The sequence below is a fragment of the Equus quagga genome, chromosome 4 (genome assembly GCF_021613505.1).
Source record: "Equus quagga isolate Etosha38 chromosome 4, UCLA_HA_Equagga_1.0, whole genome shotgun sequence".
In the NCBI taxonomy this organism is placed as follows: domain Eukaryota; kingdom Metazoa; phylum Chordata; class Mammalia; order Perissodactyla; family Equidae; genus Equus; species Equus quagga.
In genome coordinates, this window is record NC_060270.1 from 24,116,244 (window position 1) to 24,142,237 (window position 25,994).

General features: G+C 48.7%; 1 protein-coding gene across 8 annotated transcripts in view; it reads right to left on the minus strand.

The window, feature by feature from the left end:
• Nucleotides 1–25,994, minus strand: part of MYLK (myosin light chain kinase) — a 257,906-nt gene that overhangs the window by 26,603 nt on the left and 205,309 nt on the right. For all 8 annotated transcript variants that reach the window (XM_046658090.1, XM_046658087.1, XM_046658086.1 and 5 more), the window contains 7 exons: nucleotides 22,733–22,783; nucleotides 21,840–21,967; nucleotides 19,759–19,912; nucleotides 13,852–14,154; nucleotides 5,926–5,958; nucleotides 5,734–5,827; nucleotides 4,203–4,406 (listed from right to left, as the gene is read on the minus strand). In XM_046658090.1, the coding sequence (XP_046514046.1) occupies nucleotides 4,203–4,406; nucleotides 5,734–5,827; nucleotides 5,926–5,958; nucleotides 13,852–14,154; nucleotides 19,759–19,912; nucleotides 21,840–21,967; nucleotides 22,733–22,783 (967 nt within the window). The remainder of the gene's footprint in view (nucleotides 1–4,202; nucleotides 4,407–5,733; nucleotides 5,828–5,925; nucleotides 5,959–13,851; nucleotides 14,155–19,758; nucleotides 19,913–21,839; nucleotides 21,968–22,732; nucleotides 22,784–25,994) is intronic.

A 25,994-nucleotide genomic window follows, 5' to 3' on the forward strand; every position in this document is an offset into this window, starting at 1 on the left:
GGGCGGCCAGCAGGGGGCGGCCAGCAGGGGGCGGCCAGCAGGGGGCGGCCAGCAGGGGGCGCCTCGCCCTCCAGCCCTCCGTTTCGACCGCTCTCCACGGAGGGAGGCTCCAAGTCAAACTCTTATCCCCATTGTCAGTTCTCAGGTGATTCTTAGTATCTCTGTGCATCAATATTCTCATCTCCTAGATGCAGATAAAAGCAGCACCCCCTCACAGGGCTGCTGTGAAGACTGAGTCAATGCAAGCAAAGTGCTTAGAAGAGTTCCTGGCACTTAGTAAGTACTCAATAGTGTTAATTATCAATACTTTTTTTTTTTTTTTTAAGAATCCCTTGGGGCTCTTGAAAATACAGATTCCCCACCTTCTTCCCTTGGGAGGGATCTGAGTATCCACATTTTTAATAAACACCCCAGCTCCTTGTTATGACCAGGCAAGTGTGGGAAACACTGGCTTACTCAATTCCCACCCCAGGAGGCCAGCTGAAATTCTCGTCCTCTGAGAAATCACTCCAGATATCCCCATACGAGATGATGATGCTTCCCTCCCTGGGTTTCCACGGCCTGCTCTCTGCGCTTTTTGCATCGAGTCTGCTTTGTCTTAAAGTTGCTTGTGAACCTGTCTGAAAAAGGTCTGGCTCTTCTTCAGACCCTTCTTTATACCTGGCCAATATCTGCCACAAAGGGCCCCCAAGTGTTTGCTTTTAAATTCAAAATATTCTGAAGAAGCAAGAAACCATTATTTGCAGTGTCCTCAGAATGTCTGAGTGGCAGAAATCTGAGCCACGGAGATAATGACTGCTGTGTTTCTAGAGGGAACCTACTCAACAGAGGTTCAAATAGGTTCATACCTAAATATATTTAATATATTTTGAAACCATCCTTGTGGTCCATTTTCTAGGAAGAAAGGTGTTACACAAACAGGATTAAAGGTTCTATATAAGTTTCTCTTCAAAATGTTCAGGACTATGGATGGAAAGAAGCCGCCAGCCACAGAGATGGGGTAACGCTGAGGGCCAAGACTGGGCCAGAAGAAATGTGTGCTTCCTAAATTAACTGTGAGGAAATGAATGAATGAAGGAAGGAAGGAAGAAATAAATACCTACTACCAAGGCTACCTAATCCCAAGGGATCAAATTTATCCCCCAAACCGTAGGCTTGGCCAGCCCTCACTGGCAGCCAGAAGGCATGGCACTTCAGGGGACTTGGTACCAGCCACTCCTTGTCTCCTGGCAGCCAGCTAGGTGTTCTTTGATAGATTTTGCCAGTGGCAGCACCAACCTGCAACAGGCCATGGACGACTCAGCCTAAACTGCAAGTCTGCTTTTGTGTTCTGGGTCCCACCACTTGGAATGTCCTGAGCACTCCCAGAAGGACAAGCCCAGACTCCAGGCCAGGAGCCTGAAGGGACCCTTGTCTCTGAGCAATGCTGCTATGGCGATGGGGGCCTGTCAGTCATCAGAGGTCAGCATGGCTGAAGACACATTAATTCTGATTTCTCACAGCATCTGAGGCAGCTGAACTGGAGGCTGGGACCCTGGAATACATTTTCCTTTTTCCGAATCACCAGGCATGGTCCTCCTCTTAACCTCCGTTTCTCCATCAAACAAGGAGAAGCGCAAATTGCACTGCTGAAAGCAATCTGTCCCCTCTCAGTGGCCAAGTGTGTTTAAGCTGGGGTGGAAGGACAGCTGGAGGATGACCCTGCTGCCTCTTCTCTGCTTGAGTTCCTATCAAGGGGCAGACAAATCTTTTTCCCCACGTGCAGGCAAATCCTCTGGCCCCTGTGCACAGAAGACCTGCTCCTGTCCATGGGGGAGGTGTGGGCTGGAGGGATGAAATCCAGACCAGCTGAAGCCTTCTTACATTTTCTCCCCACATTTTCCATCCAGCTTGCCAGCTCCCAATTCCAAGCTAAGTATGGTATTCTGCCCACTGGCGCTGCTGCCCGGCGTTACCCAGGCTTGGCTGCCTGCTGCCCCCTCCCTGCCCCCTCTCACGAACTTGCTCAAGGTTTAACTTCTAAAAAGAAGACGTTTCTTCACATGTCCTCACATACCCACGCTGCCTGGACCAAGCAACCTGTTCTAGAACAAATGTGAAAGCTGTAGCCCACAGGGATATTGTGAGAAAACAATGGGTGAGGCCACAGACGTGGGCTAAGTCTTTCCTGGAAGCTGGGGAGCGAGTTTGAATTTGGGCCTGAGAACAGATTCTAAGGTATGAATGGAGATTTTCTCTGAATCTTTGACAGTTCTGCAGAATTGCAGAATTTGAGAACCCCAAGGGGTCTATTCCAAATACCTCTTCTCACTGGAAGGATTTAACAATTGCAGAATCACAGCTCAACAGTACCAGGTTTCCTGAATAGGAGAATTTGTTCCCCAATACCTAGTTGGGTGTTAAAATGCTCACAAAATAATTTTAAGTGGGAAAAGACCAGGACACAGAAAGTCAATGCACCATACTACAAAGAACAGCTCCCAATTATAGATCACCGTGCCTGACATACATTACTCCATTTAATCCCCATAGCATTCATGAGGTGGTTTCTATCCTCTTTTCACAGTTAATAAAACTAAGGATTGGCACAGTCGAGTAGCTTATTCAGGGTCGCATAACAAGTAAGAGGCTGAGCTGGGATGGAAGTGAGGTTTATCCGACTCAAGTCTGTGCTCTTAACCACCATTGCACTTCCCAGAAAACACAAACTGAAAGGAAACACAGCAAAATGGGGTGAGGGGAGAGACTCACACCTCAGGCTTGGGGATGTCTTACTGGCCTTGCCTTTCTTGGGAAAGCAAGTCAAGATGTTGACAGAGTCCTTTGCCAAGGGCTAAGATCCGTGAAGCTCAGGATGAGCAATTCAAGGATGCTGAAGGCAATTTCACAATATCTCTAAAAATTTCAAATGCACATACCCTTTGATCCAGCACTCCCACCCTTCTGGGAGTTTATCCAACAGATGTATGCAGGCATGAGTGAAAAGACGTATGCACAAGGTTACAAACACTGCTTGTTTGTAAAAGCAAAAGCCTGGAAACCATCCAACCTCCCATCAAATGAAGATTGCTTAAATAAACTGTGGCTTATGCCTGCGATGACATCCTACGGAGCTGGGAGAACGAGAAAGCTGACTAGCTACTGCTACAGGACTATCTCCAAGATAAACCACTGAATGAAAAGAAACAAAGTGTAGAGCAGTAGTAAGTACAGGCTCCCTTTGTGTTAAAATGCGGGGAAATAAGAATACATATCATATATGCTTGTATTTTCATAAGGAAGCTTTAGAGGGATACAGACAAAACCAATCAAATTGGTTACCTGTGGTGGAGGGGGTAGGAGCAGGGTAGATGGCGGACAAGGGTGGGAGTGGGACTTTTCATTGTGCATTTTCTTATATTTTTTGATGTGATTGTATCATATGTTCAAAAAAATTCAGATTAAAAAAAGGAAAGGAGACTTTAAAAATACAGACACTGTGGAAGAAGGCTGGCTTACTGATGCCAGTATGTGCGTTTGTGTGTGTGCATGCGTGTGTGCATATGTGTGCCAGTGGCTCAGAGGTGAGGGAAGTGGAGGACTGGGACTGGAGGAAACAATGGATTCCAGGAAAGCCTTGGCTGGAGGTCATCTGATGCATCCCCCTGTCTTCGTACAACCCAGCACAGAAAGTGCTACTCTTTGGTAAGTGGGAAGTCAAGGGGACAGACAAACGTGGACAGGGGCATGCAGAGCACAGCAAGGTTACACTCCCCATCCCAAGCTCCCAGCCCTGGGCCCCCATCTCTTTTGCAGGCTAGTCAGGAGGTTGCTCTGTCACTCCCCTTCTATTCTAAAGCTACCTCTAGGTCAGAATGCCCCTGAATGAAACCAAGGAGCCTATGGAGAGCCTTGGCCCTTTCATGGGGAGATGAGGGTGAAAAGGAGGCAGCGTCCTCAAAGATCTTCCAGTTTGTTGTGGAAATGAGCAGGGGGCTGCAGCTGGGCTGGTGGTCAGTGGTCACGGCCAGTACTGCACACAGACCTGCTGCTCCGAATGGTCAGCACCTGGCCATATGGGATAGGGAGAGACGTGCACCTCACATCCCTGCCTGCAGTGCTCTCCATCTTGGGGCAGAGGGGCTGGGGTGGGACAGTGGGGGAGACACATGTGGGGCTCCCAGGCCCACGGTGCCTGGGTTGCTGGGCGGCAGGCCACTCACATCTCCAGGACCATGACGATGTTGGCCTTTTCCTCGAAGGCATCCACACACTGGACCAGCTTGGGGTGGTGGAGGCAGTTCATGATGCCGATCTCTTGCCGGATAGTCTCTTTCTCTTTTGCCGAATATGCCTTGAAGAATTTCCCTGCCCAGATTTTTCCAGTTTTCTTTTCTACAAGTCGAAAGACCTGTCCAAATTTCCCACTGCAAATGAGAGGGGGGAGGAGAGAAAAAGCACGTTTAGCTAAGCTTTCCATTATATTGAGGTTGGCAAACAGTGGCCTGTGAGTCAAATCTGGCCTGCTTCTTTTTATAAATAAAGTTTTATTGGAACACAGCCGTGCCCATTTGTATGCACAGTGTCCACGGCTGCTTTCGTGCTTCAATGGCAGAGTGGAGTAGTTGCAACATAGACCGTATGGCCCACAAAACCTAAAATATTGACTATCTGACCCTTTACAGAAAAAGTTTTCCAGCCCCTGCTCTAGACCAATAAAGCGCTTTTCTAACACTGACAAACCTACTCTCCATCACTTGTTGACCTCAGCCTGTGCCCGGCCCACATCCCCTCCCAAACACTGTCTGCTGTAGCTGTTCTTGGAAGACTGTCATCACCTTGGCCTGAGGCCTCAGTCTTGCTGATGGACTTCTCTGCCCTTCCCCGCAGAGGGACCCATGAAGCCAGGTTGAGAAAGTCCTTCCCAAAGACAGAGAATCTTCCAGTGGTTGCCTTCCTTCCACTCAACTCTCCAGCACCGGTCCCCTGGAGACAGCCTAGGAAGGGCCCTGCTTCCCACTGTGGGTTGACCGGGGTGTGGTGTTCCTCTGACACAATTCCCACAGACAGTACAGGCTCCTTTCAGAGCTGTTACAAGGTTGGTGTCACTCCTTTAGTTCCAGAACCCCACTGGAAATAAAACCTGAGCCCATTCCTTTTTCTTCCGCCTCCCGTCCTCCCCCAGGGGTGGAGAGTTAGGGGGAGATGGACAGCCTTGGGTACTGCTGCTGGAGGAGACAGCTTGGCTGCCATGAGGGCTCAGGGTTAGGGTCCACACCCCAGGAGAAGCCAGAATAAAGAATGCGGACCAAGTTCTTAAAGTGAGTGGTGATGACCAGCTGTGCGTTCCAAGGCTGTGCATTTTACTGAAGCACAAAGAGAGAACTGCTGATCAGGCTCAACCGACTTCTGTGGATCAAATGGAAGGGACCCTAAAGACAGTCTTATCTAGACCCAGTCCCCTCAGTTTAGTCATGTGTGGGTAACTGAGGCTCAGAAAACGAAGGACTTGCCCAAGGCTTTCACAGAGTTGGGCCAGCACAGAACTGCACGAACAATTCCTAAAACAGCCCGTGGTGAGCAATGCTCTCATGGAGGTGCCGACAGGGTCAGTCCCTCCTGATTCTGCAGGAATCTCAGGCTGGGGAGTTGGCAGAACCCAGGAAGAGGCAGGAATACGAGGCACGGAATTTAACTGTGGGACTTGTGCCACCCTCACGCTGGGGCCCAGAGGGCGCTTCCCACTCCACTTACGATCCTAGTCTCTCCTCGATGTCATAGAAGTCAGACACTTTTTGTTCAGTATTGACTGTCACCGTCCGGTAATCGATCTCAGGCTCCTTCTCATCTGCAGGGTGGGGGTCGGGGTGAGTGTGAGCCATCAGATCCCTCACTCACCCCCTCCACCACCTTGAGCCAACCCGAGGACAGGTGGCCAGCACTCACCATCATCTGACACCTCCACTTCGTCCTTCGGCTCTAGGGGGAGGAGACAAGGGGGTGGGCAGAGAGGACATGGTGATCAGTACTGAAGGCCTATTGAGAACAAAACCTGCTAGGGGCCTTGTCAGGCCTCAGGCTGCCCAGGAACCAGACCACCAAGCCCAGAGCTCTGGGCATTGCCACAGGATCGGTTAGTCCATGCTGTAACAAGGCCATGCGTATACCAGCAGGCACTGGCCTCCTCACCGCCCCGAGTCCCCCACCTCCCCCTGCTCCTGCCTCCATCCCTTCCTTTCTAACCGCCTGTTCCCCTAGACATACCCTTCTCACAGCTCTTCCAGTCCCTTTGATTTTTCAGAACCTACACACAACTGTGACAGTCCCTTTCTGCTCCAGCTCCAAAGTCAGTAACTTATAATTGCTTCTAGTGTCCAATCCATTTATCCACTAACTGAACACTTTTTACGGAATTCCAGCAGTGTCCCAAGTCCCTCGCCAGTTATTGTGGCTGACAAAACGAAATACACAGAAGGCATGATCTCTCCTTTCCTGGGGCTTATAATTTAATCAAAGAGGCAAAAACACATATACTTGAACTATCCATTACTAATGTTATATAATCAAGTACATGATACAGCAGTACAATCTGAACACACAATGGTGGAAGGAGATGCAAAATGGGGCAAATATAAAGTCAGAGCAATTATTCCTGGAAGAAGCAGCCCTTGAGTTGTGTCTTAAAGTATATGATGGACCACAACAAGGAGGTGAATGATGTCACACAATGAAACCAATGGGTGTTCATGAGGTAGGGCAAGGAGGGACATAAGCACTGGCTGCTCAGGGATGTGTCAGGAGCGAATGAAGGACATGAGGGGACAGGCAGGTGTCTGGCAGAACACACCCACTTCAGGACTCCAGGCTTTTCTTTGCCTTGGTGTTTGTTTGTCCCTAGAGGGCCACTGTGGCTTCTTGACCTTGGCTAAGTGCCTTCTCCTTTCTGGGCCTTAGTTTCTTCATCTGTAACAGGAAGGAGTTGCATTTCTAAGTGATTTCTAGGGTCCCTGGCTGCTCTAAATGCCATGCTTTGCGCTCCTCAGCTATGATGTGGGCTGTGTTCTGGCTGACAGATGGAGCCAAGGGAGGTTCCCTGAGGAGACAGAACAAAGACTTGAGAGAAATCAGAGGGAGGACAAGGATTTTAAAGGTGAAAGTGTGTGTGTGTGTGTGTGTGTGTGTGTGTGTATGTGTGAAGAGGGGGGGAAGGGTGTGATTTCCTGATGCCCCCAGTACAGCAAGACTGAGAGGAAGGGACCAGGGTGTGGACGAACCTCCCAGGAGGAGACAGGGGTGGACGGGCAGGCGGTTGGTCAGACACTGCCCAGCACGGACAGTTGGGTGTGGGCACACAGCTCAGCAGTGCTGTGCAAACTGCGCATTTGTGATGGAGGTGGGGTCAGGGAGAGGGTGCAGCTCAGAGCTGTAGACAGGGAGCCCCTGTCAGGCTGAGGGCAGAACATTACTGCAACCTAAGCAAACCACCCGAGAAAAAGTAACATAGTTCCCAGACGAGATGAGTATCCCTGCTGAAAGAGTTTGGAGGGAGTTGATAAGTGTGTGACCATGAGCTAGAGAGGATGTGCTTTGTGCAGAGTTCTAAAAACGCTATTCACCAAGTTTAGTTTTAAAAACCTAAACATGAGTGGATTGGGAGGAATATTTTGTCACAGAAATTAAATGGCCACAGCAAAATAAAAAAGGATGAGCCAGACGAGGACTCAGATTAGTGGTGGGGTTTCACAGAGACTGCCGGGATGGGAGCCTGCCTGATCGATTCTTCTAAATCACGTGTTTGAGAGTTAACAGTGACACTGTCAAATGCATAGATGACCAGGAGGCACCTGAGAGCAACGGACCTGGAAGGCACTAATGGGGTCATGTTTTCAGGGAGAATTTAATTATTCAGCCTTTCAGGGTGATGAGCCTAGGGTATTGGTTAAAACGCAAGTGAGGGAGACCAGTTCCTCAACCCACTGCTCTGGCCAACAGAATGCGTCATCAGGGAAATGGGCAGTGGCCACAAACAGGTCTTATTACTCTGCCCGTGGCAGAGCCTGGGGTCATCTGCTCCTGGCACTCTGGCTGTGGGCTCTTAGAAAGCTCTCATGGAGCTGGCGGAGGTACGGAGGGCCACTGAAAGGAATGGCTGCCATGTGAAGACAATCAAAAAAGTTTAGGCCTCTCCAGTGGGGAAAGAAGTGTAAAGCATACATGATTAAAAAAAAATCATGGGGCCAGCCCGGTTTGTGTAGTGGTTAAGTTCTCACACTCCGCTTCGGCAGCCTGTGGTTCACAGGTTTGGATCCCGGGCACAGACCTAGCACTGCTCATCAAGCCACACTGTGGCAGCATCCCACATAAAATAGAGGAAGATTGGCAACAGATGTTAGCTCAGGGCCAATCTTCCTCACACACACACAAAAAGTTGTAATTACCAAGGGTGAGATTAGGGTTATGCACTTTGATCAACTAACGAATACTGTAACTTGAGAGAACAATTTAGTGTTAGACCTCACAAAGGAGGAAGCCTGTAGGCATATGGAACTCATCTCAAGAGGTACCATGAGAACAATGAATAGGTTCAATAGATGTTTAGGTTAGTTCAACAATGATATTTCAAACAGGGTTTTAAGGGAAGCAAGAGATTCAAGTCACTTCGACAATCATTAATTGAGCACTTGTGGGTTTTAGAGACAAAATAATAATAATAATAACATTTACTGTCAGGAAGGCCCCATCATCCTGACCCATGGTGGCCCTGTCTGAGACTGAGGTCTGACCTGTTGAGGCATCCCTTATCTTTTTGGTCCCATGCCATACACCCTGGTGTGTAATGGCAACTGGAGTGTTCTGAGCGCAGGGCAAGCAGGCTTTCTTGGCCCACTGTCTTTAGGAGGAATGGCCTGTCCTTCACTAGTGAAGAAGTACCAGCAGTGCTGTGGGCCCATGAGGGGCTCGCCAATGACCTGGCACCTGGGGCACTTTCCAGTTAGCCCTGAGGAGAGCACCCAGTGCTACAGCCGGCCTCTGCGGATCACTTTGACACCCGTAAGAAACTGCCGAGCAAACCTTCTTGTCCCTCATCACAAACACCACCCCCGGTCCTCTCGTCCTGCCTCTCCCCTTGGCGATCAAGATGCAGAGCTTTCCCGACACAATGGCTGTGGGCACCCAGGTCCTTCTCAGGGAATTCACGCCTCTTCTTCTGGCTCACTGCTATGCTGCCACCCTTCCTCCCTGTGAAACTCGGACCAAGGCTCCAGGCTGAGATGTCTCCCTCCCCCCTCTCCCTTCTCGTCCTGCCTCCATTCCATTGGAGGAGAAACGGCCACAAGGGGAAGAACAGGAGATGGGGGAAGACCACAGTTCAGCTGCCCAAGCTCTTCAAGCATAAAGCGTTGTAGTAATGAGAGAGGTGCCCACTTGGTTACCATCCTTCCATGAGGAAGAAGCTAACTGCAGTAGGAAGGACTTCAATGAAACATTTTTAAAAATCTTCTATTTAGAAAGAGATATGCGATCCAAGAGCTAAGTGGAAGAACTATTTGGAAGATGGTTCTGAGATATTCTGCAGACAGCTGAGTCTCAGTACCCTGGAGTGGCATTTGGGAGATGATCAGCTGAGCCCTCGGGCCCCCGCACACAGCACATGTCCCGTGAGCCCCTTGGACAGAGTGTGATCCCTTTCCTGGGCTGAGGGCTGTTGCATGCTCAATGGGCACTAGGGGGCACCCCAGCCCAGGAGAGGGCCTCTGCCGGGCCAGCGTAGCTGTGGCCTAGGCCGGGGGAGCAGCTGATCTCCCATCTTCATGCTCTGCTTCTCTGACTGCCCTCGGGGTTGCAAGGAAGCCCCAACTCTACAAGAGGCCTCTATCACAACTGTTTGCTAACAACTCTGTAGACTAGAACAAGTTAGAATTAGGAGCAAGGATGGAGCGGATTTAAGAGTGAGCTGAGTAGGGTGGGAGTAGAGTTCAAGACCTGGGTGGGATGCGAGAGAGCGAGTCCTTTCGGGGGGTGGGGGGCTCCCTTTACTCAGGTTTAGGGGGCTGTTGGGTTAGGGATCCTAGTCTGGGGTGGCTCTGGAGCTGGATGGGGACTCCCATGCTTTATCCTCCACCATATCCCCAGTGACCCTGGCAGTGCCTGGAACACAGGAGGGGCGGAGGACACACTGGGTGAGTGAATAGAGAGTGAGGGCTGGGGTGCTAGCAGGGATGGAACTGAGAGGTCAGGATGAAGCAGAAAACCAGAGCAGCTGAGGCAGAGGCAGGAGGGGCAGTGGTAGCAATGGGGAGGATGAGAGCCAACATTAGCTGGGCTTAGGGGAGGGAGGGTTAATCGGCACTGCCTTTTTGACGACCACCACACCCCGCTGGCTCCAGAGAAATGACCTACCATAACCACCTATCCCATCCCTCCTCTACACATGCATGCACACACGCACAGATGTGCACACACCCCCCACTTCTCTGAGAGCCATTTCCCTCTGAAAGTAGAGAGATTTGACCCACCCAGGCTTATAACTAACAAGCATCCGAGCAGTCCACAGAGGGCTTTTGCTTGGAACCCCCACCCCCGCCTCTGCTCCTCAGGCCTAATGCTTGCCAACTGTTCTGTGCCTCCTCTCCCCTTGGATAATCCAGCTGGGCCTGGGGGTGGGAACAGCTTCCAGTCTGGAAGCCCTGGGTGGCCTGGACCCCTCCCCCGGATTGCAGGCAATTTCAACATTCCCTTGGTCTGCTCCCAGCCAGGGAGGGGCCCCAGGAAGGGAGTCTGAGGACCACAGACAGGGTCAGCTGGCAGCAGGGAAGAAGGGAGAGGCCACCTGCCTGGAGCCAAGTGGTCCCAGCCCCTCCTCCCCGTAGACTGTCCGTAGCCTTGGGAGCCGCTGTCCTGGCCTCCTGGGAGCCACACCTCGCAGCTCCCGTGGCCTGTGGTCCTCTGCGGGGGGTCATCAGACATTCTACAGGTTCTCCCAGTTTACGCCACAAAGGACTAGAAGCTTTCCTTTCCAGTGAACAACCATCTTCTCACTGCAATGTTCTCTCTCTTCCTGTCATTTTTCCGAGAGGTGGGGAGTCCTCTTGAACAAAGGAATATCCTAAGAACATGCAGATTGGGACTTGGTTGCCTCTCCTGGCACCCCCACTCTAACATGCCTGCTCCCCACTTGGCTCATTTCAAAGGAGGGTTGTCAAAGGGCAGCCGATGGCCGTTTTGTTACTTTGTTTCCCCTGGGAGGTGTCTGTGAGCATCGGGTGCCCATGAAAGCAGCAACAGGCCCAGGCCTAGGCTGTCCTGGGAGTGGGGATCCATGCCCCCACGCTGTGCACCACGGCTCTCAGGGAGACCTGCTCTCCTGTGTATTTCCAGGGCTCACTGAGTACAGGCCCCCAAAACAGGGCCGCACAGGCAAAATTGTAAATTTGGTGGTTTTCCATTGGTATCCTTCTAACTTTCTTTCTGGAGCCCTCATTTAATTTGAAAGTAAAGTTTTAATAGCTATTTTATACCTAATTTTTATAACTAAAGAGGGATATCAGATCAAAATGAGTTTCTATACTCGCGATGCTGCTGGTGTAGGGTGATTTTAGGACTTGTGCTCTATCCAGCCCCTTGGTCCTTGAGTCTTCCACAATCTTCTCTCTCTTTTACCTTTAAGCTCTCCTCTCTCCAGGAGCTCTTTCCCTTGGTGTCCCTCCACCTTCCTCTCTGCCCCCAACCTTTCCTCCATCTTAAATTCACAGCATCCTTTTTCTTCTCTTCACACGAAACTTCTTGAAATAATATTCCATATTCGTGGCCTCTCCTTCTTCCATTTATTCCTTAACCCCACGGCAACCATGTTTCCACCCTGTGGAAACTCTAGGGAATTTGCTCTGAAAGATCATTATGTATCAAAGGGCTAAATCCAAATATCTTTCTGAGTCCTCATCTCTTTCATCTTTATTCAGCATTGGATGCTGTTCACTGAGCCCTCTTGCAACGTCCTCCTTCCTGTGTTTCTATAGCACAGTCCCAGCCTCCTCTAGGTCCTCTCCCGTCCCAGTCCTTTCTTTTGGTTTTGCAGGCTCCTTCATTTCCTCAACAGTGTTGACATTCTCTACTGCCCTCTCAGTGACCTCATTGATGCCCATGGCTTCAATGACCAATTAAATAGTGAAGACCCCCACATTTGTAGCTCTGGCTTAAACCTTTCTTCTGAGCTCTAGACTCAACTGTTCCACAGTTTGAAGACACCTCCCCTTGGATATACTGCAGACACCTCCATTCAACAGGACTGAGACCAGAACTCCAGTCTTGTCCCTGGCTTCCGTTACCTAACTACCAAGTCACTTAATGGAGTCAGGAAGCTGGGAGGCAGCCTGACCTCCTCCCACAGTTGAACCAAAGGAGCACAGGCTTTGGGTCACACAAGCTCTAAGTTCAAGCTTCACCTCATCATTTACAAGCTCTGCGACCTTGGGCAAGAAGCTCCACCCTCTAAAACACATTTCCCCTATCTATTAAAAAACGGGTAACACCATCATCTACTTCATTAAGTTATTAGGATGAAATGAACTGATGCACCTAAAGTGCTTAACATATTGTTAACATACAGCAAAAGTTTAGAATATATTAGCCACCACGAAGCATAATAATAAACCTCTAAATGGCTCTTGAATTTGTGTTCTGTTACCCAAGCCAGGAACTGGGAGTCATCATAAACTCTTCTAATTTTGACTTTCACCTCTCTACCCCAAAAGTCATCAAGTGTGGTCAATTCCATCTCCTGAGGCTTTAGTTCATGCCCTTACCATCCCTCCCCTGGACTACACCACAGATGCCCACCTGCTGTCTCACTGACTCCAATCCCTTCCCCTCCTCCACTCCAGGGCCTCCAACATTCATATGCATTCCTACCATGGTGGGTGGGAGGGCGGATGATGTTAAAATGAAGAAGGAACCGGGGGAATGAGGGGCTGAGTCTGCCTTCCAACAAGCTCCCAGATCCCAAGGCTGCTGGTCCAGACCACATTTTGAGTAGTAAAGCTCTTCTCCCCTAATTCTCTTTCTTTAAGAACCCAGATCTAATTCTATCCTATCCCCTGCCTGAAAATCTTTGACAAACTTCACAACTTTGCCTAAACTGCCCTTTCAGAGTTGCCTCCTCCTGTTCTGTCTCACACAGCATATGCCCTGGCCACATACAAGCTTCCCCAAAGGCCACCCATTTCCATCACCTTGTACCTTCGCTCATGCTGTTTCCTCTGCCAGGAATGCCTCTCCTTATCTTCCCTGCCTCTTGGAATCCTATTCCTTCTTCCAAGACTCAGAGTAAGTGTTACCTCCTCTAGGAGCCTTCCCCAACCGTCATGGCAAAATTACTCATGGCTCCTGCTGTGTCTCCTTCGCAATTTGTTCATACTGCTATAATAGCATGTAGCCCACCTCATTATAGTTAGCTGTGTACACAGTTGTCTCCTAGATTTTAACCTCCTTGTCTTATCTGTCTTTTTGTCCCAAGAACCTGACATCTAGTAGACACTCAAATATGAGTGCAAGAGAAGGAGGAAGGAGGGTGGGGAGGAGAGCTTCAGGTCTAGTGAACTCTCGCCTTCCAGGACTCTGCTCCTGATTAACACACCATCACCCTCTGGTGGCAGTGTACCAAAATTGCTGGTTCAAGTTTTTTGAAAGGTTGTCTGTGCTTCTTTTAAAGCATGGATCAGCATCACGCCTTGGAAATCAAGATCCAAAAGACTCTACCAGTCATCACTGATGTCTTCTCAGTTCCTCTGTAGCCCTCTCAGCACAGGTTTCTACACACACAAGGTAAGTCATGCACATTCATTTCAAGCCAGAGATGAAGGGAAGCCAGCCTACCCTCAGGTTTCTCTCCCACTGCTGTGAGTTCAGACTCCTGGCTCGGCTCACTGGTCCCGTACACGTTGACTGCGCGTACACGGAATTTATACTCTCGGTCAGGGAGCAGGTCCTGGACGTTAAAAGAGGTGCTGCGGCATGTGGCTAGTTCCTTCCATGTCTTGTCCACCGAGTCCCAGATCTCGACACTGTAGGACTGGACGGCACTGCCCCCATCATACGAGGAGCCGTACCAGGACAGGGTCAGCGAGGAGCTCCGGATATCAGAGGCGCAAGGTGTGCCGGCTGGGGGGTCTGGCTTGTCTGGGGATAGAGAAGCACAAAACACCCAACTCTTCAGAATAGCAGGGAAAGAAAGTTTGTGAGTTAGCTCTGTTGTGGGGGAGAAACCTAAAGAACCCAAGCTGACAGCTGACATCCCTCAACCTGGCTCTTTCCTGCATCTACAGCCACATCTATGCACAAACCCACCTATATGGCAAGCCCCACAAATACCTATTTACTTGAAAAAAAAACCCTCTTTTTTGGCTTGTTATCCAGTCTACAAGTCATGATTTCCTGTACTCTGACCAAATCATAAACATAGTCCTTGAGTAAACAAATCTAGGAAGCTGCCCAGAAGGCGTGGACTGCTTCTCATCAAAAATATGTCTTGAGAGAGAGTTCAATGTGTGTATGTGTGTCTCCTTCAGGCCCTAGGCTGTGACCTGTGATACAACTCAGGGCCAGTCTCCACTTTGTCTGGGATTCGGGAAATGCCTGTCCCACTGAGAGGCAGAATACAGCACAGTGAACTCTGAAGTCAGACAGATCTGGGTTTGAACACAGCTCTGTCCCCATTCACCAACTGTTAACCTCTCTGTGCCTCAGTTTCCTCCCCTGTAGAATGTGGATAATAATGGCACTTGGATCACAGGGCTGTTGGGAGAAGTTCTTAGAACAGTGGCTGGTTTGAGGAGCCACTGCTGTCATCAACATCATCGTAGGAGTCTATTTCTACCTTTATAATACATAAAAAGTTACTTCTCTCCTACTTCTTTTATCCACAGAGGACTGGCATAAAATGAGATACAGAATTTCAAAAGCAAACCACAGCAGCAAATCACAACCACCCCTGACTAAGGGCCGGAAAACGAGCAAAGGCCACAAACAAAAAGCGGCCCCTTTGGCTGGATGCCTTCCCATTCAGACCAGTAACACTAAGAACCAGTAACGCTGCCAAGTTTCAGGCCAATCACGGTGGCCAATACCGTAACGAGTTTCTTGAGTTTTGCTCATTTTATCAGTTCCTCACCTGAACAAAATTCTCCTATTTTTCAGATTTAGTTTCTGCAGGTGGTTGGTGTAGTTACAGACATCACCCCCCTAAGGCAGTCTGAAGTGCAGAGCTCCCCAAACTAGCAATTAAAACCATGCTTTTATGCTATGTGCGTTTCTCAGCTCTGTGAACTCCAGCGAATTCCTTAACTTCTAAGACTAGTTTGTCTTTTTCATTTGGAAGATGGTGCCAATATGTATCTACATTTGAGGGGTTTTGCAAGCATCAAGAAAACAAACCCAGGTAAAGTACTTGGCTCCTACTCTCGCACCCCTCAGTAAGGCAGGAAGGCCAAAGAGAATTCCTACAAATGACCCTGTGCAAATGGGGAAGAAAAAAGCATTCGGCTGTGTGTGTGTATACACACATATGTATACATATCCACATCCATATTCATTCTCACCCCCTCCCCCAAGCCCCACTCCTTCTACATTCCAGCCAAGAATGCGCTGCCCGGAAGCCGTCCATCGCCTGCAACCCAAGCCGGGACCTCACCCCGGAACATTCTGGGATTGCAACAGAGCCACTTCCCACCGTCGCGGTCACTCTGGAGGCCTCCTGTGATGGAACCACTTTCACTGGTTGTTTAATATGTTCTCTTAGAAAAACTATTTGTTCTGAAAGATATATTGTTCTTTTTAGAAATATTTCTGGTGTTGGCCAAGATGTTTATTACTCTAACCTCTCTTAGAGGCAAGTGGTTCAAGTCCTCTCAAGACCCAGCTAAAGAAGTAAAAAAGCCTAAAGAGGGATGAAAGGCAGACTCACTGCTTCCTGCAAAGAAAACCGCCTGGAAAACGTCCTGTAAGTTTATACAGTGAACGCAGATTCACTCCACTGACTGAGTTTCTTCCCTTCTGCTCCGGTCAAGAAAGGAAAACTCTGAGAAATGGGTGTTGCAGAAGAGGTAGTGTTTGTACCCCACCTGTTCCAGATGTCTCCTGGCTGAAAGAGAGAGAAGTGTCCTATGACATATGGAACCCCCTATGTTACAAGAGAAGACGCAAAATTTGGGGCAGGGGGCTTTAATTCCAAATGAAACTTCAATGCTTTCAAGGAATTTGACAGCAAATTAAGGAGTTCAGAAAAGACCCAAGTCTAAAGTCATGGGAGACTGGAAGCCCCCCACCCCCACGCTGCCCCTAGGGTCAAGGGATGTGCCTGAGGCTTTCTGTTCTTTCCAACCTACAGAGCCCCACAGGGAGGCTGGACCAGCCGGGGATGAAAACCCTCAGAACAGAACAGATGTCCTCAGAACAGAGTGCCCGTGAGCCTTCCCTCTGTGCTTAGGGCACACTCGGTGTGGCTGGGGGACCTGGGCATGGCCTGGTGAAGCGAGGGGTGCTCAGTGTCTGGGCCCCGAGCTCCATGCTTCCTTGGAATTCTCCCATGGCTCCCTAGAGACTTGACTAACAGAATGGGAAATGCTGAGTCTGAGGGCAGGGTCTCTGATGGCACTGGCTCCAGGATTTTCTGTTTAGCAAACGTTCTTGGTCCTGGGAAAAGGGAGGATCTCATCTCTAATGCTTCTCACTAGAGGAACCACCTGGTGGTATCTATGCGCCTGTGTGTTTGAAGATGATCTGTGGCTGTGCCTGACCCCACCAGGACCTCCCTTCCCTGGCACCTCAGCAGCCCACTGCAGCTTTTAGCAGAACAGCAGAGGCTACAAGGGCCCCCAGGGTCATCTACCTGGATAGTCCTGGGCCTCGGAGGCTAAGCACTTTGCTTACCAAGAATACCAAGCACGCCAATGGTAGAGCCAAGAAGAGACTCCAAAAAGTCTCCAGACTTCTGCTCCAGGGGCCTGTTACTTTCCAGGCTATCAGGCAGAATAAGATCAGGAACGCATCTTGCTGAATGCCAAGCCAGGCATTACGAAGGGAAATCTCCTGCCCTTAAAAATCAGGCAAGTTCCAAGCTCAGATGGTACTGGGGATTGCTGGGTTTTTGGGGTTCTCTCTACTTTGTTTTTCTCCTTTAAAGATATACAAAGTGACCTGTTTTTCTGGTGCTGGAAGAGACACAGGAAGGAATTCACTTGGGTCTGCTGCTCTCTCCTCACCCGCTGAGACTGAGGCTAGAGGCGTAGGTATAGGCAGAGGCCCTCGGAGTATCACACAACCCTGCACCGGCTTTTAAAATATAATCATGATAAGCCTTTAAAATAGCTAAACATCACTCCTTAGGGAGAGCCTAATTTTTACTCTCATGATACCATATAATATCATATATTATATTTTATTATCATACTATCATCCTATTTTAAAAATAGGAGTCCTAGACTATCTGAAGAAAAAGTGGCACTTTGAAGAACATACAAGAAGTTGCTATGCTACTCAGAACATGCTGACCAATAGGAGTGTGTTAAACTGGCCTGATTTAGCTGGTCTGTAAATAAACGAAAGCTTCCAAAGTGTTTGAAAAGTGTCTGAAGTAGGCCAAACACTCCCTGTGTATCTCATTTACATTTACAGCTACTTGATCAACCCTGAGCAGATAACACACAGACGTCCCTAGACACACAGGTAAATCAAGGCTAAATACCAGGTTTGCTTTGGACTAATTCTAAATCCACGGGCTCTGAATGAATGTGGGTTTGCTGCGTCCATCAATGTGAGTCCTCATTTTATTGAGCAATTCTATTCTTAGCTCTGCGAGGGGGAGGCAGACAGAAAGCCCGTTCCCCTCCATTCCATTCCCCTCCCAGAACGGCATTTAACATGTTGCTCCTGCCAGCTGGCGGGCAGCCATGCAATGGCCCTGTCAGCACTGGCCGAGGAGAATGAGAAACGAAACCATAAAAGGCCAGAACTGCAGCTCGTGCAGGGGCGCTGGGGGAGGGGACTGCGTGGCACGGTGCGGAGCCGGCCCGAGCGGGGGCAGGGGCACTGGTCCCAGAGAAGCAGTTCAAAGGAGTTGACCCCAAAGTTCCCCTAGTAGGGGCAGAGGAGAGAGAACATGGAGGAAAACTGGAGACCGATGCTTGCTGACAGGCAGGGGCACGGGGCCAAATCAATACTTCAGCTACAGGTCTAAATGGAAAGGCAAACTGGGTCACCAGCACCAATGCCCCAACTCCCCAACGTGTTCCCACTCTTCAGGGGAAACAACTGCAATAAGCATCCGGAGTCACCAAAGAGAGAAAGACTGAGAAAAGGGTCCCTCCTGTCTTTTACAGATGAGAAACCTATTCCCTGACCCCTTGCTACACTGGCCTTCCCAGACTTAAAACTCTTGACCTCAGGAAACAAAAGAAAGGAGATCGGATCAATGAACTCCAGGTCAAAGGCTGTCATGTGCATGGCGTAGGAAGGCCCCAGAATGCAAAAAGACACGACCTACTACCTGTCTGTCTGTTTCGCCTGCCAAGTCGGGGGACAAAGAGCTGACCAGTTAGAAAGCTAGTTTGATGTTTCAGGAGACAGCTGACCAGGGCATGAAAGCAGCGATGGGGATGGAGAGGAAAACGTGAACTTGAGAATCAGTCTGGAGACAGACTCAACTCAATACCGGGATGTAGGAGATAAGAAAAAGGGAGTGGATTTAGGATTAGGAGGTCACGGTGACCTCAGAAGCGTGGTCCCAGCAGACTACCGGGGCGTGGAGGGGAGGCTGCAGGGAGCTGAGGAGTGCCATGGAGGTGAAGAAGCAGAATCGGAGCAGAGACTCTCCCCTCTCAGGGGGTTTGCTGCAAAGAGAGAGAGAGATGGTAAAGCATGTAGAGTGAGAGAAGACTTTGCAGGAGTATGCATGCCTTTGTGTTTGCTAAGATGGGAGAGCCTGGCAACATTTATGGGAGAAGTAGAGAAGTTGAAGAGAAGAGAGAAGGGGGTGGACTGGAGCCCCCAAGAGCCTAGAATCCAGAGCGCAGCAGAAGGGAGCAGCCTCGGGCAGGAGAAAGGGGCCACATCCAGAGCCTGGAGGGTGGAGTCAGCATGGGGACAGATACGGAGACACTATAGGTGTGGGGCTGTGAAGTTGAGCAGGTTCATGCCTAATGCCTCCTATTTCTCAGAGAAGCGAGAGGCCAAGGCCTGCATGGTGATAAGCTATCACAGAGAATGGGAGCGGGCACTGACCAGCACTGACGCCTAGGCTGAGCCTGGACCTTGGTAGAGGCCAGCCCTCAGTCTGTGGGTTGATGTGATCTTCCTGCAATGCCCCCAAAACCAGGTGTAGGAGCAGTGAGGTTGGAAGACAGCATTGAATCAAAATAAGGATTTGCAAGGGGACTGATTTGAGGGTAGGTGGTGGACCAGAGGGAGGGGGAGTTACAGGCGCTGGCAGGAGACGGCCTGGAGTAGTGGGGCTCAGGGTCTCCAAAGGCTAGAAAGAAAGAGAAGCCAGGAGGGAATTCACAGGAAGAGGTAGACACTGTGGGGCATACGTGTGCAGAGTCTGGAGCTCTCAACAAGCATGGGGCACAGCAACAGGGTGTGAGCAGGGAGAGAGAGAGCTGGGGGAATGGGAGGCTGTGGGAGAGAGAATGGGTGCGGAAGGGGTAGGCCCCCAGGAGATGAGGTCCTGAGACCCACCATCCTGCCTTCCCTCCCCCATCCTCCAGGCCATCCTGTCCCCAGACTCACCCACAACAGTGAGGTTGACCTGGGCCTGCCTGCTGCCCAGCTTGTTCTCCACCAGCAGGGTGTAGCAGCCACAGTGCTCCTGGCGTGCGGCCAGGATGGTGAGCTTGCTGCCATTCTCGCTGTTCTCCACCTTGATGTGTTCGCTTTCCTGGATCTGGGGGCAGAGAGTGGGGCAGCGCTGGAGATTTGGGCCAGGAAACAAAGGGGGTTCCAATCCCCACTGTCCACTCCCTAAGGGATGCCACTGCACAAGCTGTGTGGGGCTATTGTTATTTGGACTCTGGGCTTCTCTCTCAGGCATCCAGAGCCACGTCTCCCTGAGGGGGTCCAGGCCCGGGGTGGGCAGGGAGGGTGCTGAGCAGGGTTGGGGGGAATGAACTCTGAACTTGCTGCTCCACATTGGAGTGGAGGAGTGTCCTAGTCCCCCTCTGCTCCTCTGGGATGGGATGATGGGAGAACATATCTGAGCAAAGTCCCTTACTCAGCCCACCCAGGCGGGTTCTGACCTCTTCTCTGCTGCCCAATACCAGAGGCACTAGCTGCATGTGGCTATTTAAGTTTTAATTAATTAAGCGGAAACAACCCAAATGTCCATCAACCGATGAACGGATAAACAAAATGTGGTATATCCAGACAATGGAATATTATTTGGCCGTAAAAAGGAGTAAGTACTGATACACGCTACAATATGGATGAGACCTGAAAACATCATGCTAAGTACAAAAAGCCAGAAAGAACACATTTTATATGATTCCATTTATATGAAATGCCCAGAATAGGCAAATCCAGAGACAGAAAGTAAGTTAATGGTTGCCAGGGTCCAGGGGAAGAGCAAGAACGACTGCTAATGGGTCCAGGGTTTCTTTTTGGGGAGATGAGAATATTCTGGAATTAGATCACTGTTATGGTTGCACAAACTTGTTGAATCTACTAAAAACCACCAAATGATACACTTTAAAAGGGTGAATTGGGTGAATTTTATGGTGTGTGAATTATATCTCAACAAAGCTGTTATAACAATTTTTAATTAATTAAAATTTAAAATTCAGTTCCTCAGGTGCACCAGTCACGCTTCAAGTGCTCAACAGTCATATACAGTTGGTTAATGGCTACCATACTGGATAACAGATACAGAACATTTCCATCACTATGGAAAGTTCTGTTGGACACAGCTGGGACTTGGCTAACCGGCTCTGAAGAGGGATGAGATTCTATCTTACTTCAGACAGCCCTAGCCCAGACATAGCCTAGGACAAACATGCTTTGGGATAAGGCCAGCTTCTCTTCTTCATCTTTTGAGACCAACTCTCCCTTCCTTCTTGGTACTAGCCTCCTATCATCTCTGGGCCTTAGGACAATTTGAATGGTTTTAAAATAGAGCAACAGAGGGCTCAGAAGAAATCTTCATACCTTCTGTAGAGTTTCTGACCATGAGCCAGCCCACCATTCTCTGCCCATCATGCACATGGGCATACAGTACCAATACAGGATTGGTGGAATGGCCAGGCTCCCCAAGTTTCTTTGAAAGCTAGTTGTTTGGAAATTCAAACATTTTTCCATAGGACCATTATTATAAACGGTAGCTTGATTTCTGGGCCAGTAAGCCAAAATTCTATTTAACATACAATTTATCTATCCAAATACTCAGATTCACTTTTATGCCTTCAGCATGTGGTAGTTTAAGTTGTTACCACAGATAGGGTTCAGTGGGCTGGCACGGAATCACAGAGAGCTCAGAGTCTGAGAGGTCCTGTAGGTCACTGGTTCCATTTTCTTGACTCTGAGTAGAGGTCTAACTGAGATATTAAAATCAAGTGGCAGGCATGGTGGTTTTTATTTTTTCCTTCATACTTTTCTCTATCATACAAATTGTCTATAAAGCAGGGATTATTAGTAGATTCAGAAGCAAAGGTGATTCAGAACTCGAACTGGGTGGGTGAGTGACAGATGGGTGAAGGGTCTCTCCCATTTCTAAGGCCTCTGTGATCAAGAGTGATGCTGTCTCCATTACGGCACTTCTCATCCCTTTCAGTCCAGGGGCTGTGTGGGTGGTACGCAGGCCGCTCCCCTCTGTTACTGACCTGCTTTCGGAACTTCATCCACGTACAGGTGATGGGCTGGGTGCCTGCCACTTTACCAACCAGCTCGACAGATTCTCCCGCACGCACCTTTTGGTCCTCGGGAAACTGGATGATCTGTGGGGGCATGGCTGGGAGAGGACAGTGAGAAAGTGAGCTCCGAGGCGGAAGAGGGAGCCTCAGACATTCTGTTGTCATTTGACGCTGCTGTCCTATTGGTCTGTTGCTCATCTCTCGCCTTCCGGACCCTTCAGAATAACACTGTTACTGCTCCAGAACATCTGAGCTGATGGACCCCCTTGGTTTGTTCATCTCCTTATTCTGGTTCCCTCAGAAGTGGCCCACACAATTTACATGGCAAAATTCTCCATTTGTTCATTGCTCCGGAATTTGTGTCTTACCCTAATTTTTTGAGTCTACATCCTAATTCCTTTAATTAAGCAGTGCCTTGCCTTCTAACCTCCAAGAACCTGGCTGACAGGTTCAATACGGTTCACGTTCTCAAATGTCTTTCAATGGAAAACAGACAAGGTTCCATATGACAAGGACATACACAGCAGAGCATTAAAACAGCACAAAGTGGGTCATCTCCACAAGGGGCAGAGTGGAGGACAGAGGGTTGGGCAGAATTCCGCAGATGAGATGGGAAAGTCGCTAGTACTGTGTGATACTGTCCATACAAGGGAGGCAGGAGAAAAGGCAAGTCGTACAAGAGGGTGGGGGACCAGGCTATGCAGAGGCTCTCGGGGAAAACTGGGTCTGAATAACACAGAGCTTGAGCAGGGAGCAGGGTGGTCTCCTGGGACCACATACCCAGCGGTCGGTCTAGCAGGGCAGAGGAAACACCCCTCGTGGCAGATGACTCCCTTGCCCCAAATGTGGCTGTGGCCAGTTACCTGCCTTCGGAGGTGTCTTGGGGGCAGGTTTCTTTTTCACAGTTGCATCACCTGAAACAAAGGAGTTCACAGGTTATCTTCTGTCTGTTGTTTTTTCACAAAGCTCCTGAATTGTAGGAGGACGCAGTCTTGCCCACTGGCCCCTCATCTGGATACAGCCTTCATTCGAAGATGTCTTTCTGGGAATCCTACACTCTCACACAGACGACCTCATGATCAAACGAATACTAGTTTTCAGGAGGGGCTTCTGGAGGGGTCCCTGGAGCCTCCATTGAGATAAAACTCCCCAAAATGCTTATGTCTCCATTGTCCATTTCAACAATGATAACCCCAAACTCACTAGCTATTCCCCCCTCCACTACCAACTTTCAGGAAACTCAGAAAGGAAATTATGTTAGATAAACCAACTAAAATTAGCCTTTGGTGTGGATCCAAGAGTCTCAGGACTCCTTTGGGTCACAGTCTGTAGACTGGTGGCTTTCATTTTTTTAAATGTTTGTTGAATGAATCAATGAATGAATGAACAAAGGAATGAATCAACCAATGGTCTCCTCCATTCCTAACTCCACTTTCTCCAAATAATTCAAATAAGAAAAATGATCTAGACAGACTAGTTTTGCGGCACAAACCTATTCATTTGGCTAAATAACAAATAGTGAATATGTAAAAATATCCGCAGCTTTCATATTTCTTTCAGGTCTTTGCCCAAATGTCATCTAACCTATTTATCCAAATGAAATGAAAATCTAAGTGCACACAACCACCTATATGTGAATGATTATAGTGGCTTTATTTGTAATTATCAAAAACTAGGGGGCCAGCCGAGTGGTGCAGCGGTTAAGTTAGCACGTTCTGCTTTGGCGGCCCGGGGTTCGCTGGTTTGGATCCCAGGTGCAGACCCATGCACCACTCAACAACCCATGCTGTGGCAGGTGTCCCACATATAAAGTAGAGGAAAATACACATGGATGTTAGCTCAGGGCCATTCTTCCTCAGCAAAAAAGAGGACTGGTGGCAGATGTTAGCTCAGGGCTAATCTTCCTCAAAAAAAAAAAGAAAAGAAAAAACACACACACATATGCAACTGGAAATTATCCAAATGTCCCTTAACTGGACAATGGATGAACTGAGATACATTTATACAGTGAAATACTACTCATCAACGAAAAGGAACTATTGATACACACATGGATGAATCTCAACAATTCATCTTTCTCTTCTGCTCAGAGAAGCCAGACTCAAAGACTATGCACTGTATAATTCTATTTACATAACATTTTAGAAAAGGTAAAACTAAAGGGACAGAGGACAGATTAGTGGTTGCCAGAGGTGGGTCGGGGGAGGGGTTGACCACTAAGGAGCACAGGGACTTGTTCGTGGTGATGGAACCATATCCTGATAGTCACAGTAGTTACATGACTATATGTATTTGTCAAGACTCACAGCCCTGTGCCCTAGAAAGGGTGAATCTTACTCTATGTAAATTATGAATGAATATAACAAATGGGAACAAGGTATTTAACTAATGAGCTCTTTCCCTGTGTCAAAGAGCAACCCCCGCCCCAGCACTCCTTATCATCCTGGCTCCACTTTATTATTTTACCCCCAAGGCACTTATCACCTTCCAACACACTATATATTTACTTGTTTATTAACTCTCTCTCCTTCCCTTCTCCCTAGACTATAAGCTTTCCGAGGGCAGGGACTTTTTTTGGTCACTGCTGAATACCCATGTGCCTGGCACACAGAAGGCACTCGATAACTGTTACTGAGTGAATGAGTGGGGTTAACTTTAACAATTATTCATGCAAAAAGCTTCCCCTGGGCATGTTATGGAGAAGTCGCGCTGTGTCCTGACGTGGACACGGGGCTCCTGCGTGACCACGGGCAGGTTAGCTAGCTCTGCGGATTATCGGTTGTGCATCCTTAAAATGGGAAGAGTGCTGCTGGCCATCTGAGTGTCCCAGAGGACGGAGGAAGGAGGTGACACCTGACAGAAGCACCCTGAGATCACAGAGCTGACGTCTACTAGTTACGTGGCAAAGCCCAGGCTGAGGCCTGCTTCCACCAAGATCACTCCGGCTCGTTGCCATTAATGACCCATCTCTCCATCTCACAGAAATTTACTGAGGGCCTACTATGTGCCAGGCATGTGCCAGTCAGTTCACACTAGTAACTTGGGTACTGAGGAGAAAACCAAACAAAGGTGAGGAATCAGGGCTTGTCCTCAAGGGATTAAATGTCAAGATGTGTGGCCCACAGGAAATGCATTTTTTTTTTTTTTTTGCCATAAAGGACATTTATGAGACAACTGGCAAAATTCGAATAAGGTCAATAAATTAGATGACAGCATTGTATCAATGCTAATTTTGTGATTTCGTATTTTGATCACCAAACTATGGTTTTATAAGACATTGTCCTTGGTTTTAGGAAATATACACTGAAGCGTCTAGGTGTATAGAATACCACATGTGCAACTTACTTTCAAATTGCTCATAAAAAGTAATATATATGTATATGTGTGTGTGTGTAGAGAGGTAGAGGGCCAGAGAGATGGAAAGAGAGAGGGAGAGAGAATATATGATATAGGAAAGATGGTAAAATGCTAATATTTGAGGAATCTGAGTGAAGGTATACAAGAATTATTTGTACTATTTTTACAACTTTTCTATAAGTCTAAAATTGTTTCAAAATAAAAGTTAAGTAGAAAGTTTAATAGAAAGTTTAATCCAGCAAACATGATGTGGCTGTTCAAAAGAAGGAGAAAGAGAGAACGCTGAGGGTTGAGGAGACGGTTAGGGAGGGCTAAGAGGTGGCACCTAGCCTGGACCTGAGGACTATCGAAGATCTGACCTGGAGAGGGGAGAAGAGCCCCATAGGTCGGGAACAGACAGCGGCTCAGACTTGAGCATCAAGGTGACGTCTGGTGAAGGTTTGTCAGAGCACAGGGCTGGTATTAGAGAGCAGTGGTGTGAAGACAGTGTGACAATTTAAATTAAAGAAAATAAAAAATTCAGTTCCTCAGTCACACTAGTCACATTTCAAGTGCTCAGTAACCACACATGGTTGGTGGCTACCATATTGTGCAGACGTAGAACACTGCCATCACCACAGAAAGTTCTTGGACAGTGCTGGTCTAGAATGCCAAGTCTGAGAGGGCTTTGTCCTGAGTAGACGAAGAATCCTCACACAAATCGCAGTTCGACTGGGCTCGAGGACCTCTGGAGGTCTTTCCAACTCCTGGGGGACAAGGATATCCAAG